The 18,512-nt window shown below is 35.6% G+C and overlaps 2 protein-coding genes across 3 annotated transcripts in view; one reads left to right on the top strand and one right to left on the bottom strand.

Moving 5' to 3' along the window:
• Positions 1-18,512, top strand: part of LOC142336073 (uncharacterized) — a 482,576-nt gene that overhangs the window by 244,356 nt on the left and 219,708 nt on the right. The gene's annotated exons all lie outside the window — the stretch shown is intronic.
• The window catches only part of LOC142336070 (uncharacterized), a 114,079-nt gene continuing 98,879 nt past the window's right edge, over positions 3,313-18,512 (bottom strand). Inside the window, exons 20-26 of one of the 2 annotated variants that reach the window (XR_012758886.1) lie at positions 17,197-17,335; positions 16,075-16,592; positions 15,578-15,691; positions 12,142-12,318; positions 11,765-11,787; positions 6,621-6,689; positions 3,313-3,574 (exon numbers count right to left, since the gene is read on the bottom strand). Coding sequence is in view for 1 of the 2 variants with exons in the window: in XM_075384582.1 (XP_075240697.1) it covers positions 3,563-3,574; positions 6,621-6,689; positions 12,142-12,318; positions 15,578-15,691; positions 16,075-16,592; positions 17,197-17,335 (1,029 nt within the window). In the remaining variant the exon portion in view is untranslated. The remainder of the gene's footprint in view (positions 3,575-6,620; positions 6,690-11,764; positions 11,788-12,141; positions 12,319-15,577; positions 15,692-16,074; positions 16,593-17,196; positions 17,336-18,512) is intronic. The other variant, XM_075384582.1, reaches the window with a different exon arrangement.

Below are 18,512 nucleotides of genomic sequence, written 5' to 3' on the forward strand. Positions count from 1 at the left end.
CACAAATAACATTTTACTAGGGCTAAACTTCAATCTGGGAACCAGCTTCGCTGATATTAAATTTCTTTACATATTCTCTAAATGTTTCTTTCGTATGACCAAATCTATATCTAATGAGATACAAGCATATTCTGCAAGTGTAATGTTTAAATCTATACTGAGAGATGTGTTTATTTACTTTATACTTATTACGTGTCAGATATTGATTTGGATCATTATAAGGTTTAACCATATAAAGATGTCTCTCTCTATATGTTATAATTTCATTACAGACAAAACATGACAAAGGTTTACTTTGGCACTCATCACAACTCTAACACCAAGCTTTATCTTTACATTTATCACATTTAGTACTAATCATTTTATATTGATAAAATTTTATATTAATAATATTATTTCAAAATTTGTCTTATAAAAATGAGTGTGTAAGAAAACAACGGGAACATTCTAACTGGAAGAGGTCAAGTCCAATCTCAAAGTGAGCAAGCTCAATCTCAAAGTGAGCAAGCTCAATCTCATGGTCAAGCCCAATCTCGTGGTCAAGACCAATCTGGTTCTACTAGCATGGCGGTCCAAATGTTAAAAAAAAACAAAGTAAGGGGAGAAATCAAACTGGTAGATAAAGAAGAAGATCCATTAGAACCAATTAGAAGGTTTAATCAAGTATACGAGGATGCAAAGAAGTCATATGATGAACATGCGGCTAAAATAAAACAAAGGGGTGAGGACATGAAAAATCTAATGCGTGAGGCTGAGGCTAAATTTCATCCGGATTTAGATTCTGATAAAGATAAGGATTTAGATTCTGATAAGGATTCAGGTTCGGATACAGATAGAGAATCATCTTCATCTGATGATTTTGTATATGTCCAAAAGCCTAAAACAAATAAGTTTAAGTGTAAAGAATGAAATGAAGAATTAACTCTAAAGAATTATAACCGTCACATTCAATCACTTAAGCATAAAAAGAACGCACGACTATATAATAGAAATAAAATTATTGAGAGTGCTAGAGTGCTAATGAGGGTGGAAAAAAACTTACTAATAAAGATATAGAACAAAAGTTAGATGAGCAGTATCCAGAAGAAGGAATAAAGTATTGTGATAGTTGTGAGATATATCTAGATAATAATACCGCTTATAATAATCATGTGACAGCACTAAAACATAGGAATAATGTAAGACTAGTTAAGGGGGAAATAATAAAGAATGGGAGTAAGTTTGATTGTGTAATACGTAAAACTTCTCTGAGTCAATATAGTGTGGATCAACATTTGAAAACAAAGATGCATCTAGATAATGTTATGGGTAAGGATAAAGATGAGGACAAGGAGAAGGGTGACGATATAACTAAAGAAGATCCACAACGTGGTTACACTGATAATTCAAGATATTGCAATATATTTAATACCACATATAACAATAAAAGGAAACATAATGAAACCGATGAGCATAAAGAAAATAATAATCAGAAAAAACTTGTTGATAGGAAGTGGCGAGAAAAAGTTAATGAATCAGGATTGGATCATAACATGGGGCATAAGCAATTGATTATAACCAGTAGGAGTTATGAAGATCCTAAGTTCTTGGTGGCGCTGGATGCAATGTATAATATTCACCCCCACATTAAGTTTAATACATACGATGTGGTTAAATATACTAAGCCAACGGATGATAAGTTAGAAGACTAATAACTAGACAATATAATTGTCCTCATGACTTGGATATGTTGAATAGTGAACTAGAGACTAGAATGCAAGAACATAAGATGAATCAATCTGGTTGAAGTATGCAAAGATTTATCAAAAGAACTATGTATATACATAGGTTTTATCTGGATGTAATACTGAATTACCATTCACTTCTAGATATATACTTAATATACATAATACTGATAATAAATGTTTACTATGGTGTATAATTGCTTATCTACATCCTAAAGATCATACTAATAGAGTTAGTAAATATAATAAGCCTGAATATATTAATGAAATAAAATTACCAAAGATTCCACCTCCTTGGGGATATAAAGATTTGCAGAAAATACAAGAGTTAAACAAAGACAAAGTATTATTTAATATATACAATCTAAATAAAAATAAAACTATTAATCCTGTATTAATCAATCATAATGATCCTAAAGGATGTAATATATAATACTGGGATAATAATCACTTCCTATGTAAAGATGTATCATTCTTATTAAGAAAATCAACTAGACATAAATGTTATCCATGTCTAAAATGTTGTGTGTCATTTCAGTCTGAAGATGCATTAAATAAACATTTGGATTTATGTAATAATACTGGAAGAACATTCCATAAAGATGATTAACTAAAGTTTGATAAGTTCCATTATAAAAACAGAGTACCATTTGCTATGTATTATGATTTTGAATGTATAATAAAAGATGGTAAACACTTACCTATTGCTTGTGGTTTATATATAAAAAGTGACTATCCTGATATATTAGAAGATAAGTATGAGTGTGATCTGCAAAGCAGCAACTCTGTTGATTCTAGTGAAGACGTAGTTGATTGGTTTATAAGTAGAGTAAATTATTATGATAAATTATTTAAAGATATATTTGAAATTAATATTCCACTTAAGGAAGATACTATTACTCCACTTACTACTGATCCACAAAGCGGTTTCGCAGATTGTTTCTATTGTAGAGAGAACTTGGGTGAAGAAGTTGTTAGAGATTATGATCATCTAAATGGTAAATTTAGAGGATATGCTCACAATAAGTGTAAGAATTCGCGAAGCGGTGGCAATGCCAATACATTCGTGCCAATATATGCATTTAATTCTACTAATTATGATAATCACTTATTTATAACTAAACTAGCAAAGAAAATTAGACTTAAAGTATTAACTAAAACAGATGAGAATTATATTAGTATTGATATGGGTTATGCTAAAGCATTAGACAGGTTTAGATTCTTCCATCCAATTTGCCGGAAGTACACACTCAAAAACAACTAAAACAATCTTTGTGAAGTACAAAGGAAACTAGTCTTACAGAAACGAGTGTGAGAAAGTAGTAGTCTAATGAGTTTAATTTGCAGATGTACATGATTTTAAAAAAGTCCAATAACTCAACTATCCAACTACTCATCTATGCAATAATACCACGTACATTCAAATTAACGGACATGAAACTCATGTACATATGTAAATTAAGTGTAAAATTAATGATATAAGCAGAGCTCAGCTATTACAGCTATAAATAAAATAATAGGCTAAAAAACCGCGTACCTTTGCAGAAGAAGACAGAATTCAACTTGGTCTGAGAACAAGAAAAAAAACTACATATCAAATCACTGTTCAATTATCTCTAACCACACAATTAATGTACATCATCAAAAAATATTTACACAATTGAGTTTATTAACATATTTTTACTCTGCTATTTACAGCAATGATCATAAGGGGACAGAAACATAAAATAGGGAACAAGATCATTTCTAGTTTGAGTGAAATCTGTCAGATGTTCGCTATCGATGGAGAAGGCGAGAAAGGTTAACTCGATAGAATGACAAAGCGTCTCGTTATCTATCTAATGGGCCTCCTGAAACAAATATAAATCTTTTATCAGACGCACAAGAATGAAAAAAAAAACCTAAAGAGAGACAGAAGATTCACAACATACTCTTCGTGGAAGAACACATATTCATCTTGATTTACCATAACTTCATTTTGACCATTTCGAACTAATTTTTAACAATTAAAATATAAATTCAGCTTAACCCTAAATAAACATTAACTAAGATTACAATGCAAATATAATTCGCTATTTTTTTAGAAGTTACGCGCAGAAGGCGTAATTTATTATCTGAAAAATTAAGAGATCAGTACCCCTTTCAACGATAAAATGTGCTTTCAGTTTAGTTCATTTAGTTCATATTTATCGTTATTTGCGGGTTATTGCTAGCCAAAGAGCTGTTTTTGAGAACTCGGGCTATCACCTATTTTTAGTTACTACGTTACATCCTGAGTCACTATTTTCCAATTTGAAAACAAGTGACGTTCATATCGGATAAAAATAAGGTAATATTGACGTTAAAAAAATAGTTAAACCAATTTCCGTGCTGTATAAGCAAGCAATTGGAACAAAATTTCACATACCAGATTTTACAGATTAAACAAAAACTACTTAATTGGCATTTGGAATCAGCAATCTAAGCGCAGACAGATTTTTGTGTAAAACAAATAGCAGATTAGCACGAACGCCAAAATATCCTTGTGCGGATCAATCCAAAATTCAAGCTCGAACATAGCTCGAACATAACCAATAATCGATTAACTTCAGAATAATTGCTCTCGAACAACTAGTGGGAGCTCAAATTATCTGCAGCCTGCTTCAGTCGGAAGAGGGCAACCAATTTCATTAAGTATGAGGAGAGGGGTGGGTGAGCTTCAAATGACGTGATTAGAGGCTATTATATACCCCTGTAACCACTAATAAAATTTAAAGGGAAAAAATTACAAAAATTTTGGAGGTGTTATTTGAATTTTAGGAGCGAACTGTCACCACTTGAGTTCACCTGCTGACACTTGTGAAACACACACACACACACACACACACACACACACACACACACACACACACACACACACACACACACACACAGAGAGAGAGAGAGAGAGAGAGAGAGAGAGAGAGAGAGAACGAATTAGATCATGCAAAACAAAGAAAAAAGTCGCTCGAAAAGTCAAAACAGTCAGGCAAAAATTTTGCATAAAAAGACACATTCAACAACACGTTCACAATAAATATTCCAAATGTCAATCAACCGAGAAAAATTAACCATTGAACTCTAATTTTAAAACGTGATTGTAAAAGAACTACGGGTGCAAACATATATATTCCCTAAAAACAGCCATGGCCAAGTAGCGGTAGGAAAATATCTATCAGAAAACTCAAAGAATTTTTTGTTTAATTCCAAAAACTATTTGACACGAAAACACTCAAAGATAAGTCTTTGCTCTAAACATACATTTTTATAGGCGTCGAAGAAATTAGCTGCGTAATTAAATGACAATGAAAAATGTGAAAACGAGCAATGAAAAAATTGACTATTAAAACATAAAGTACCTATAATGAGATGGTTGACTTTTTCTGGAGTTATAATTGATGGTTTCAACCGCCAATTCTTTTTTAAAAAAGCACAAATACAGCAAGCGTAACGAGGGTCTCGCCTTAAAATCACTTTTCTTAGGCAGAAGTGTGCGGACGTCTAGCCCCAAAAAGATCGCGTGCAGAATAACCCAATCCAAAATAATCTATAACGGGAGACCATCCTTACGCTCGCTGAGGAATATATGTGCATTTGTTTAAGAAACTCGCGTTTGAACGAATCAATTTTAACTCAGATCTCACTTACAGGTGTATATGTTCAAATGGTTTACAGTTCTGCTCTGCCAATTTGTAGATATTCAGTTCTGCCGAAGTGGCATCACCAGAAAGCCAATTAAAAGTTTGCTTAGTTTTCAATTTTAGCCCTTCTTGAATAATTCCATTGCAGCCAATTTTCTTGCATTTAGATTTTTTCTAAGTATCTTGTTTTTATTTGTTCTGTTAACTTTGTTTACCATGTTCCATTTTGAGCTGTATTTATTATTCTTAAGAGAATAGTCTCTTCGGTTCCATGAAAATGCCGAACTGTTTAGGAAGCTTTGTTTTCGTAAAGATATTTATGAATTTAAGGAAAGATATTCATGCAACTTTACGTTTGTTAAATTCTTCTTTTTCACCGAGATTGTGATACCTAGTTCGGCATTTTCTGGAAGCAAAGAGACTTTTATCTTAAGAATAATAAATACAGCTTAAAACGGGACATTGTAAACAATGTTAACATAACAGATGAAAACATGATAATTAGAAAACAAATCTACAAACGCAGGAAAATTGGCTGCAGCAGAAAAAATGAATTAATTTATTCAAGAATGGCTACAGGAAACATAACTGTCAAACGTCGGGCGAATTGGTCCCAAACGACTGGCGAGCGGTTGGCTTCGTCAATAGCTTGGCACGGTTTAGTGAGGCTAGCTTTAGCTTAATTGAAGGGGCGTAAGTGAGCGCAGCGGGGGAGGGGGGGGGGGGTGGGTGTGCACCAGAGGGGGGAGGGCTGGCAACAGTGGGGGAATCAATCTCTAAGAACCGCCCTTCGCACCATAAGTATAAGTCTCCAAAACAGATTCTGTGAATCGCTTTCTTGAAGACTAGTGAGCTGAAAGGCTCTAAGAGCACTTAATGCCGGGCACTACCCGTTTATGAGGATGAAAAGTCAAATGCGTCAGACGAAAAATTGGTCAAGCGAAAAATCGCATTAAAAAAGACCGACAGGACTAATATAATTGCTACAGACTTCGTTTGAGAGCAATTAAAAACAAAACTAAACAAACTCTAAATTGGCTTTCTGATAATGCCTTTTCCGCAGAACTTAATATCGTTTAGCCAAAATGGCAGAGTAGAACTGTAAACCATTTGAACTGTACCCCTGTAAGATCTGAGCCATTAGCTGAAAATGCATGAGGTCATTATCACCACAATAGCGAGGAAGCAAGCTGTTGCAGGAACTTTGTGTGGAAGTAGAGAAAGTCTATCCACTTACAGCTGTGCTTTCGTAATTGACAATCTTGACTGATAGCTCTGATATCGTGTTGTCTTTCTCTTTCAAAAGCTGAAACATACACTTCTTTAACTCATTTCAATTATAGAAACGGTGTAACACCCTTATCTCGAGATCGGTTAATTATTCTTAACAACAGCAGACTTATTCCTTTACGACTCGCATTCCTTTTTTAAACAGTGTTCCATTCAATTGCAAAATGATTAATTATATTGAGCATGGTGAGATCAAGAGTTTGGGCATGAAAAGAAACTAAAAACTCATAAGCAACTGAATCATGATAAATAAGCATCACGCCATTATAGAATGCTTCCTTTATAAGTCAAACAAGGCTGCTTAAAGGATATCAAGGGGACAAATATGCCCGTGGAGTGAACGAAAATCCCAAAAGAAGATTATCTTATATTTCTTGAGTTGACAACACGAATACAAATTACGGGCATTTTGAGAGTATATGCTTGAAAAGAACACCTACGGGCAAGATTAACAACATATCGCTCGGATTTCCGTTATATAATACATACGGTAAACATTATGATTTGCCTTGGTAATAACTGTCTTCTCAATGATAATAATTGCTCAAAGACTACAAAGATAAAATCACCGGCAAAATCGGATTTGAAAAACTCTCACCGATGTATTTGCATTGAAAAATGGAACACGCTTATTAGTCCGACTAAATTTATTCGCCATCAAATGTGCCAATTCAACGTAAGGCAATGTTTGACAATCTCCTAGCCTTTGCAAATAGCGTTATTATAACTAAAAAGAAAATAGCTTCATTATAATAAAAAGTAATTAGGTTAACATTACGTTTTCAAAGAGCTACGACACTTACTTATGTTACACAAAAGAAACGATTAGCTTAGATTAAATCGAGTGATTTTGTTAAGGATAACCTCCCAAAAAATTTTGATTTTTTTGTCAAACTTGGTCTACTGCTTCAGTTTATTTGCCTTACGTTAGTAAATTTTATTTCTTTGGTGGCATTAAACAGGAAAAAATTATCGATTTTTGTCTTCGATTCCATACATCAAAACAAAAGTTTCAAAGATTGAAGATTCAAAAGAGGCCTTATTAATGGTTTATTTTAAGGCTGGCCCTGTTTCGCAATTTCAACGCTGTGAGCTTTTCCAATCTGACGATGATGATAAAAGATTCAAACCACACCGACTTTGCGCGCAAAAAAAAACGACTCCGTTCTTCAAGATGCTCAAGATAGATTAAACTGGCTTTCTAGTGGACCTCGCTTCTAGTGGCATCAAACAGTTTAATTATTTTAGGCAAAAGATTCTGAAAATTTAAAATGAAATAAGCTGAGCTAATGGTGAGTTAAAATTATATCTTCAAGTATAAACCAGAAAAGTGAAAAATTGTTCTTTGCAGCTACGCCCGTGTCTTTGAACTTGTCGTGAAATATTCCGAGCGAAAGTGAAGCAGCCAGAAAAGATGTATCTGCTCGTCAATTTGAATTATAGAATATTCTAAATAAACATGGTTTGTGAAGACGTATAACAAACAGACATTTTGTGCTTAAAAAGATTTGTCCAGCTTTCACGCGCTGCTTACATTTTTCAAAGCAATGATTTTTGGAATCGTTTAATTAACAATAAAAAATGACAGCAAAGAAATTAGGACTAAAAAATCCATACGTTCTCATGAAACCCAGTCATTGAAGTGTTCAAAGTTTATTATTTTGTACGTAAAATTGAGTTTCTCTAAGTCTCGACAGTTGTTACCGCCTCACAAGACGCGCAATGTGCAAGAATCACATTCATTCTACCTGATTTTGAAAAACCAATTATAGCATTCCAACAGACTGCTTTTGTGTTATGGATCGAAGACGGGTATCGAAATTTAAAAATTCATTAACCAAATCCGCAAGATGGTAGGTTCGAGATCGGAAGTCAGCGTGACTCCTTAAACTAATACGAAGTACAAAAAAACGTCGTGTCATTTTTGCTCTTCGGTTTCCAACATCAGTAATAGTCACGTTGTTTCGCAAGTCTACCTGAACTTTTCAAGAGAAAATCTTTGGCAACAGGACAACGATTTCAAAAACTTTTGATATCTCCTTTGCTAATTTCAAGAGAGTCAAAAATTGGAGCAACCTAACAACCGTACGCCTTTTTCCTTGAGGTATACCGCCATTATCTCATCTTCAATTGTGTTGTTCAATCACACGGTTTGTTTCCGTTGTGACCGATAGCTACCTGTGAAGTTCAAGCAGTACCAAACAATGCCAGTGCTTTTTATGAGTGATTAATGGGAGACTTTGTGAAATGCTTTCCGAAAGTCAATGTAGAGGTAGAAGCTATCAAGAGACTCCTTGATTTCATTTAGATATTCTATTGGATTTGTTGTGGCTGAGCATTTTGGTCAGACACCATGTTGGTTTGGTGTCACGTAGCGTAGTTAATTGGAGCCAGTTTCCCAAAATCAATTTCTCAAGAAATTTTGATAGGGCTGAAAGCAGGTTGATTGGCCTATAATTGAAAACATCTTGGTGACAAAACATCTTTGAATATTGGCACGATTTCACTGATTTTATACTTTGTTGGATATCGGGCTTTAACTGCAATGAGGTTGAACAGCAAGTAAATTGTCTTTGGCAATGATTGGGAGAACTTCTTCATAAGAGATTTCTTGATACTGTCTGGCTCTTTAGTTTTGCCGCGGTCCAGTTGGAATATATCTTTTTTCCACCGGCTGAGAAAAGCATATATTGAGTTTTATTTTAGCTTGCACATCGTTTCTTACATTGTATGCATTTTGCGTGAATAGGGATTGGAAGTATTTTAAAAAAAGTTCTACTTTTGAGGTTTCAGTACTGGCTGTTCGTTCAACTAAAAATTTTTTGGCAGGAAAGGTATTTCACTTGTTGATGAAATCCATGTCAATGAATTGTCTTCTTTGAAAAACGCTATCTCGCGCTGTTGTTGGTCATTTTGGAGTGCTGCAATAAGTTTAGTCTGTACATTTTCGTTTTTGATTTTGTTTGACGTTGACGGCTTCTGCTGCTGCTGCTGTGTGTGTGTGTGTGTGTATGTGTGTGTGTTACACAGTCCTGGGGTCCGGACTTTCCGCTTCAGTCGGGATATTTTCAATCCTTCCTTTCCATTTACTGAAGATTTTCAGTGTCTCATCTGGGTCTGTTCTGAGACACGCAAAACTCCAGTTGTTCGGGTAGGAGTGTCTCATCGCTGGGCACTCAGTCATGATGTGTCGGACCGTCTCTTTTGCGAGTTTGCAGAGTCGGCAGTCGATGTCTGCTTCATCCAGAAGTCCCATTTTGGCTCTCCAGCCTCTCAGCTCTGGGTTACGGCCACTTCTTAATCTGGAGATTGTCGTTTAGCCTCGGCGAGTGAGGTTCTTGTCTCTAGCGAAGCCAAGTGCGGAGCGGGCGAGGAAGCGAAAAGCGAAGCGTCTCCACAACTTTTAGCACCGAGATGAGTCGGACACCCTCACTCCAGAAAAATGGAAAAGAAATAGCTACCCACGAAACCATCACCTTCTTGGAGATCAGGTATGACAAACAGCTAAACTTACGGCACACGCTGAAGATGTTGCAAAGCGGATGAAGATTAAATTAAACATCCTTGCCAGAAAGTCGGGAACAGATTGGGGTCACGACAAGAGAAAGCAGAGAGGCACCTACGTGGCCACGGGAAGCGTTATTGGTGAATACGCTGCCGCAGCATGGCACCCATGGATGTCTAGCACGGGTCTGGAGAAAATGGAATCCGCACAGAGAAATCCAGGCGGAAGGGTTTGTGGTCTTCTGAAAATAACACCAAAAGACGCCATTCTAATGGAATGTGACCTTCCGCCCATGAAAACGAGATCCATGCTGCTGGCACTGACAGCATACGAAAAGTCTTTACGCCTGGGAACGCTCAATCCAAGACATAAAATTGCCTCCCAAGGAACAAAACGGAGAACAAAGAAGCCAGACGTAAGGAACAAGTGTAGAACGAGATCTTCACTGAAAGTAAACCTTGGCCCTTTCCCCAAAATTCCGCTCCCTGGATACAACCAGAAGTAGTGACACGGATGGTGCCCACTACTAAACAAGCTGATATAAACGAACAAAAACTGAAAGACGTCGAGTCCCTGGACAGCCTCGATACACGATTTACCATCTTCACAGACGGGTCTGCAGTGGCACAAGCGACACAAGCGACGGTGGAGCCCGCTGTTTCATCGAGAAGACAGGAGAAACAATCTCGGTCGCGGCAGGAGAGCATTGCTCCAGTTACCAAGCAGAACTCGTAGCCCTGAAGGAAGACCTGCATTACCTGAGTACAAATAAGGTTTCCAAGGCAATAATAGTGACCGACTAGCTGTACATGGTTCAGAGAGTACTGAATTTAAAACATATGAAACAGTAGAACAGCTGAGCCGAGGAAGAGGTCTTTGAAAACCTCGTGGAACTACGAGACTCAATGAAAGACCCACTAGAAATAGTGTGGTGCCCCAGCCATTGTGGTGTAGATGGAAATGAAACTGCAGACAAGGTTGTACCAGATGGATGCCATCTACGCCAAGCAGAAGAAGAAGTGCCCTTCGACTCTGCTAAGATTGTGATCAGAAGGAAACCTAAATGGAGGAGTTTACCAGCTCATGATACGACTGCAATGTATCTTGACAACGACGGGGCTAAGGAATATCCTAAATTCTGCTGCTGTCTCGATCGAAGAATATTTAGTTTCTCGATGAGGTGATATTTAATTACTGGATGAGTTGAGACCCAGGGCTCCAAGTTTTACCTGTTTTGTGGCAATTTGTGACAACTGATGTGTATCAATTTTCTATCGCAAGAGGTTGCGAAGAGTCAATGAATTATTTTCAGAACTCACTGAAGAATTATATGAAAAATTTGTATATTACTCGAGGTATATAATATCATTCACTTCAACTATGTTCTGATACAACTATGCATTCGCTCTGATGAAGTCTGTGATTGTAGTCGCATCACACAAGTTCAGTGCGCTCTAATATTGAGTGAATTATTTCAGCAGCAAAAAGAGCTCCGGTTAGATCGGGCTGAAAACCAGATGAATGATCAATATCACAAGTAACAATCATCAGTGCATGACTTACACAGTGAAAACTTTAAAACTTACTCTATGGGTTAATGCTGCAGGTCCTGATAGCAAAAAAAAATTCCTTACAGATGAAAGTACGTAATGGTTACGTTCCGTTACATTAATGATTTTCATCTCAATTAAATTTTACCCCAATCTCGAGAACATTATTGATAGAGACACGTAATTTGTCCATTTTGTGACAACGGAAACCGAATGTAATAAAGTGCCTGGGTTTTAACTATGATGATATATGCTAGCTCTAATTATATGAGTTAAAATGAACTTTTCCAACGAAACTCACCATCGAAGCAGATATCAACTATGACCTATGCTGAAAACACGATTAAAAACTTAATGACGTCATTTGACCACGCATATATTTGAGAGAATAATCTGCATTAAATATTAGTAACCTCTTTAAGTCTGTCGACTTCGTAGCTCTTCTTTTTGAGTTTCTCATTTTCCTCTCTCTTCTTCTTGGCCTCTTTGCCCATCACATCTTCTGGCACACAGCTATGACCCCCTCCTCCACCTCCCTTGATGAGACCAGAGCCCTTTGACTGCTTTTCAAATTGCTCCAGGAATTCACCCTAACAAACACCCTAACATACAATCATATATACCATAGCCGCAAAAATACCCAATGAACAAATGTGCAATTAGCGTATAGCATGGTAAAAGCTATCACCGGCTCTCAAAATTAATATCAAGGGTGTTGAAATATCATCTACAAATAACAAGATTCCATCTATAGGATGGTGTTATCAACCAGATCATGACTTGTTGGCTCACGGCACAACAATAAACATAGCCGGCAGATTGCCCGAAAATAGCCGCGATAGACGCTTGTGGCGTTACATGAATTGAAACAACTATAGAAATAAAATAGACAGATCGACCACCAGTCCTTTAATAGACCACTAGACTTTTTGGGTTAGCTTCGGACTGTCATTTTTATGAGACACATAAGCTCTATAAGGAGAAAGCCCTAATTAGGGCTTTTCAAAATTAGTATTTTTTCCGTTTGTGCCCCCTCAGCTTAGTGGGCGCATATTATTTGCACCCCCAGATGCACGTGCAATATTTGGGGGGTAGAGCACAAACGGAAAAGCTCCCAAAATTAATATTCGAAATCAAAAACTCAAGACTCAAATATTCAAGAATTAGGGCATATGTGTGGCACTACTTAGATGCACACTATAGACCTTTAATAAGTAAATGTTCGTAAAATTTAAAGTTTCATAAGTGAGCTCAGAAGTCATTTTTTGAGTGAGGTAAGTCATTGAAAAAGTCAATTCCAAGAAGTCACGGTAAGACGAAACAAAAATCTGTTAGACGAAGTAAAAAAACATAGCAGGACAAGTCCTGACGTACAATTCAAAGAATTTTCAATGACTAAACAGAAAAAACTAGACCTAGAATGGACTATGAATTAATTGAGCAAATAATTTTTTTTAAAATCTGACAAAAAAATAAGAAAAAAAACAGAAAATCAATGTCAAAAAGCAGCATGTGAACACAAAAAACCACTAGCGAGAAATGAAAATTTAATTCTAACAAAAACTAGACCTAGAATGGCTGTGAATGGATTGGGAAAACAATCTAGAAAAGAATCCGATTCGAAAAATCGAAAAAACAGTAAAAATCAGAGTGAAATTGCCGCATGTGAACAGAAAACGAAAACCACTACCGAGAAACCGAATTTTTGTTCAAACACCGTTTTCTCACTCTACTTTAAAATTAGAGCGAAAAAAATTCACGCCGCAAAACCACTCGCTTTTTCGCTCCATTTCCTGTTTCGGCGTGACCAAAATCACCACTCCAATTTGACTTCAAAAATCATGAAAATGTGTGAACAGATCTTAAAAAAAAAGACAGCGCCCCAATACAATTCAAATTCTTTGAATTGTAAAAAGCATAGCAGGACAAGTCCTGAAATACAATTCCAAGAATTAAATGAAAAACTTAAAAGTACTCTACCTTAGCAGCAGATCAATTGAACAAAGCCAGCCAAAACACAATCAAAATCCTCTCAAAAAATTGAGAAACTAAAACAATCAGACAAACTAAACAAAAATATACTCATTACTAAAACTATTGAAGCTTTTTTCCCTTAGGCAAAATTTCTTCCCTTTAAAAAAACATGTTTCAAAAATATTTTCACGGCCATTTTTTGTTTTTGAAATCGGTCCAGTATTATATATGCATGACCTGAAAAAATTCATTGACCCTTGAAGATCGATTAACTCAAAAATGACAGAAAAATATGAAATCAATCGCAAAATTTAATAAAATTTTGCTGAAATTGTGATATTAATATCTTCAGAATCATTTCTCTGTCTCAGAGGCTATCCATTAACCCAATTCAAAGCATAAAAAAATTAATCGGCTCAAAGATCGATAGGCAATAATTTTAAGAAAAAATCTCAAATTTAAAAAAAAAGAAATTCATTCTATTAATATGTTCAAAACCGTTCAAATGCCCCCTAGCAGCTATCTAATAACATGTTATCAAAACCTGGATGAGGTTAGCTGGCTACTGAGGCAAGATAAACTGAATATAAGACAAATGTTTTGAAAAAACTTGAAAAAAAAAATTATCAAAAAATTTCTAAAATTCGGAAAACTAAATTGTTGATAACAAATCCATTGAAGCCAACAACCATACAGTAACTTCTAATCAGACCGTTGAATGGAATTCCTGGCACTTGAGAATGGACAAATATCAAAAATTGACAAAAACTTGAGGAAACCTTGAAAAAATTTTTATAATAAAAAATGCCAAATTTCGAGACATTAAAATGTTGAAAACCAATCCATTATTACTAGAAACCATGCAGTGCTCTATTGTCAAACCACTAAGAACATTTCCTGGCCCTTGAATCTGAAAAAAAATGACAAAAGTTTTCAAAAAAATTGAAAAAAATTGCAAAAATTAGTATCATTTTGCATGTTTGTATTTGTAGTACCAAAACACATAGCTCAAAAAATGGTCATAAAAAGTTATTTTGTCTCGCAAAAGGCCGTCAGCATTTTTCAAAAACTTCAACTTAAGACTAAAACAAAAAAATAAAAAAAATCACAAAAGAACTCGAAAAATTGCAACATTTTGAGCCCAAAAACTACTAAAAATGATCTTTTTAACCTCTAATTAAGGCCATCCCAGCATCTGCACTACTCTAAGCACTTGAAGGACTACTGAAGCTCACTTTGGGCCTCTAATGAAACTTAATGCCCGCTGGGCTTTACCTGTTTATCCCGTTTTGAAAGATCAAAGTCATTGAAAAATGTGTGAACACATCTTAAAAAAAACACAGCGCCCCAATACAATTCAAATTCTTTGAATTGTAAAAAAAAAATTTAGGAGCGCCATAATAGCCGCCTAGAATTGAGGACTGGGCTATTAATAAAAACAACTTAATATGAACGTGCTTGTTAATCAAGAACAAAACTAAGAAACAACAACTTCGAGATTTGCAAGTTAATTAGAAGCAAAGTTGTCTTCTGAGTTAAGGAAAACAAATCCGGTTTAAAAATAAACGAGTAAAAATTGGGTACTTTATGATATATGAATTGATGTTGCTTCAATAACAGCTAGCAGGAGCTATATAGCAGGTACCGGAATCGCGGTTTGTCAGAGCTCACAGAACTAATAATATAATGCATACCATTTCCAATTGTGTAAAAATATTGAAATATTATAACATTCAGGATTGAGCGTAACAATCACGATGATAAATGCGACCAAATATTATTAAAACATTTCTAAGATTAGTATTGATATTACGTAACTTATGATCATGACTGAGACATAAGTGGAGACACAGGTTGAGACTGAGACACATTTACCTTTTTACTTTTGATGGCGACATTCAGTCTCTTTTCCCTCTCGTAGTCTTCCTTCGTTCGCTTGAGAGCCTCCCGGATGAACTCTATCTCTTCTTTCTTCGCCCTCAAGTCAGCCTGACAAAATAAACTTCACTAATAAGATTAGAACATTATAGATCATTGCAAGTGTCTTAAGTTTTCATTGCCTTAAAACGGAATAGTCACGGATTCTTAAGTTTTAAAGTGGAGGAAAAAATGAACTTAGAGACAGTTTTGTACAAAAAAGATGAAAATATTAGCTGAAAACTGGAAAACTTATTAATAGAAAAGCCAACGGGTAAGCATTAAGAGCAATTTTTGTGCAGAAGTACTCCCCCTAGACCATTAATTAAGAAATTCTCTTCTCAAAATCTATCTTTGAAGGTTAAAAAGCGTCATGGTAGCCCTTAACTTGCTCAAAAAATGAAGCGGTGAAATTAAACGCGTTTAGCTTCCCTAAAACGTTCGTATAGACTAACATTTGCTTTAAGAACTTCTTTTTGTTTTTGAGCTGCGATTGCCTCCATCTCACGAAGCTTACTCAGATCTTTCTCGTACGTATTAAGCAACTCGTCTTTCCGTTCAACTCTTGACTGCAAAGCTCCAACGTTGGAATTAATCTGTTCAATGTCCTTTTCACGCTCAACAAATAGTTTTTCACGCTCATCACGTGAAATATGAGCCATGGTTCGGTTCCCACCAAGGCCCTCAAGACCCATACGTCTCGATAAGGACTTGGTCAAACTAAAATAACTTTTTTCACTAAGTTCTAATGCTTCTGCGTTTTCAACCCTGTTTGCTTTTAATAAAGCAGTTTCAATTTTGCCTCGAGCTTTCTTGACCTCCCCGGAATCGGGATCCATGAAGTCCTCGTCATCGATGTCTAGACCTGGGATGTCTTGACTGACTCCTACACCTGCTGCTTGTTGAGCTTTTAGTTCTGCGAGTTCCCTTTGTAGAAGCGCCACCTGGCCTAAGGCTTGATCGGCAGTTGGAACTGAAATAGAAGACAGTAAGTTATAGTATATAGCAAACTAGACAGAATTTGGGGAAATGAGAATTTCTATCTACGTTACTGCATCTGCGTTTAATTTAACTTAGATCTATAAATGAAAGTATCTAAGGTGCTTTCTTACACTTCTCTGAAATTCGAAGGAACAATAGACTAAAAGTTGCGGATGTCACTTGGGGATTACTGGACGAGAGATTATCAGTTCACTAGAAGGAGTATAATCTTTTCAGAAGGAGCATAATTCAAGCATTTTTAATACAGATATTCGTTTTGTATCTCTTTCCAATCATCGCTAACTTCTAAAGCCTTAATTATTAAAAAACAAAGGATGGGTGGGGAGAGCTATTTATTTATTATGCAATACTAAACAAAACCCTTTACGGACCCCCTCTGTGAAAATAATTTTCTTTCCACAAGCCTGTGGGAAAAACAAATATACTAGTAAAAGGTGGAATAAACAAATGAGACGAAGCAATGGTCATAGCAACCTATATATACAATAATAACAATATCAAAAATTAATAAAAATATAAAATATAGATGACACAATTCATATAAAGCCAGAAGAATTCTCCGAGGAACTACTCACTCGGAGGTCTGTTTTGTTCTAGGAGTTTGATTCTGTGTCTGAGATCTGAGAGTGCCTCTTTCTGTCTCTGCATCACTTGCAAGTGTCTCTCTCCCTTACACTGGGCACCCATCCCACTCAACTCCTCAGCTATCTTGTTCTGAGCCATTATCACCAGATAATTCATACAGAAAGGTTACACCAGCAGTTCGGTAATTTCACACTGAGCACTTTTTTTATAAACAAGGGGGCGCGGAAAACCGAGTTCGCACATAAATTTAAGACCCCGCTCATCCACACTTTTGACTTATCTGTCTATCAAATGAGGAAGAGATAGAAAACTCTAAAAATCATATTTTTACAAAAAAAAATGCCCGTATCAGTACGAAAATCAATTTTAAATCAGACCACTATGCAACTTAAGGAAGCCAATTGTGACTTTGATTCACGCAAAACAAGAATAAATATAAGGTTTAAGAAAAATTATTTGTTGAACCCATGGGCCCTTCACTGAAAACATAATATATATTCATTTGGGCTTATTTGAACCTAAATGGGATCTGTCATTAATTGAATCTCGATATGAGATCATTCTGGTCTGTGCATAACGTTAAGAAACTCAATTTTTTTTTTTTACAAAAGACAGTGCCCACACAATCCGATTAACTTTTAATTGTATAGATCAACGATGTGTCCAGAATGAGCCTTGCAATTGCTGTGCGTCCGTTAAAAACACCTTATTGTTTCAGATAGCGACATAGATAATTTCACAATCAAAAATAAATAAAGCATTTTGGATAATTAACAATTTGGATTAGTAAAAAACTGGCAAAATTGTAAATCTAACACTCATAGGAAGCGGAATCATAGTTAGCCCTCTTTTGGGGTTTACAAAGCTTGTGTCATCAGTTTTTAAGTCTGTACTTCCGCAAAATTTAAACATAATATGATAAAAAAACATATTTGGTGCCATTTTTGATGCAAAAATGCTGAATTTTGAAAAATTTACCCAAAAAATTTGGATCAAACAGGTTAGCAACCCTCTTCTATCTTTAATAGTAGAAACAATAACACTACTGTTAACAACTTTAACATATATTAGCAAAATTGACGAAAACGTGGGTAAAAAAAATACGGAAAAAGTGAACAATAACCACGAAACTCAGTCGATTGTTCACAAAACTTTAAACCGCGATACTCTTTGGAAAAAACGAACTTAAAAAAATCTTTTCAATTATATATTGTACGGTCGACGGGCTTTCTAATGATGCCACTCACAACTGGTTATGACGAATATATCGATCGGTCAAAAGACTGAACAAAAAACCAGTTGAGTA

This window comes from Convolutriloba macropyga, chromosome 3, assembly GCF_964194025.1.
Source record: "Convolutriloba macropyga chromosome 3, txConMacr16.3, whole genome shotgun sequence".
Taxonomy (NCBI): Eukaryota; Metazoa; Xenacoelomorpha; order Acoela; family Convolutidae; genus Convolutriloba; species Convolutriloba macropyga.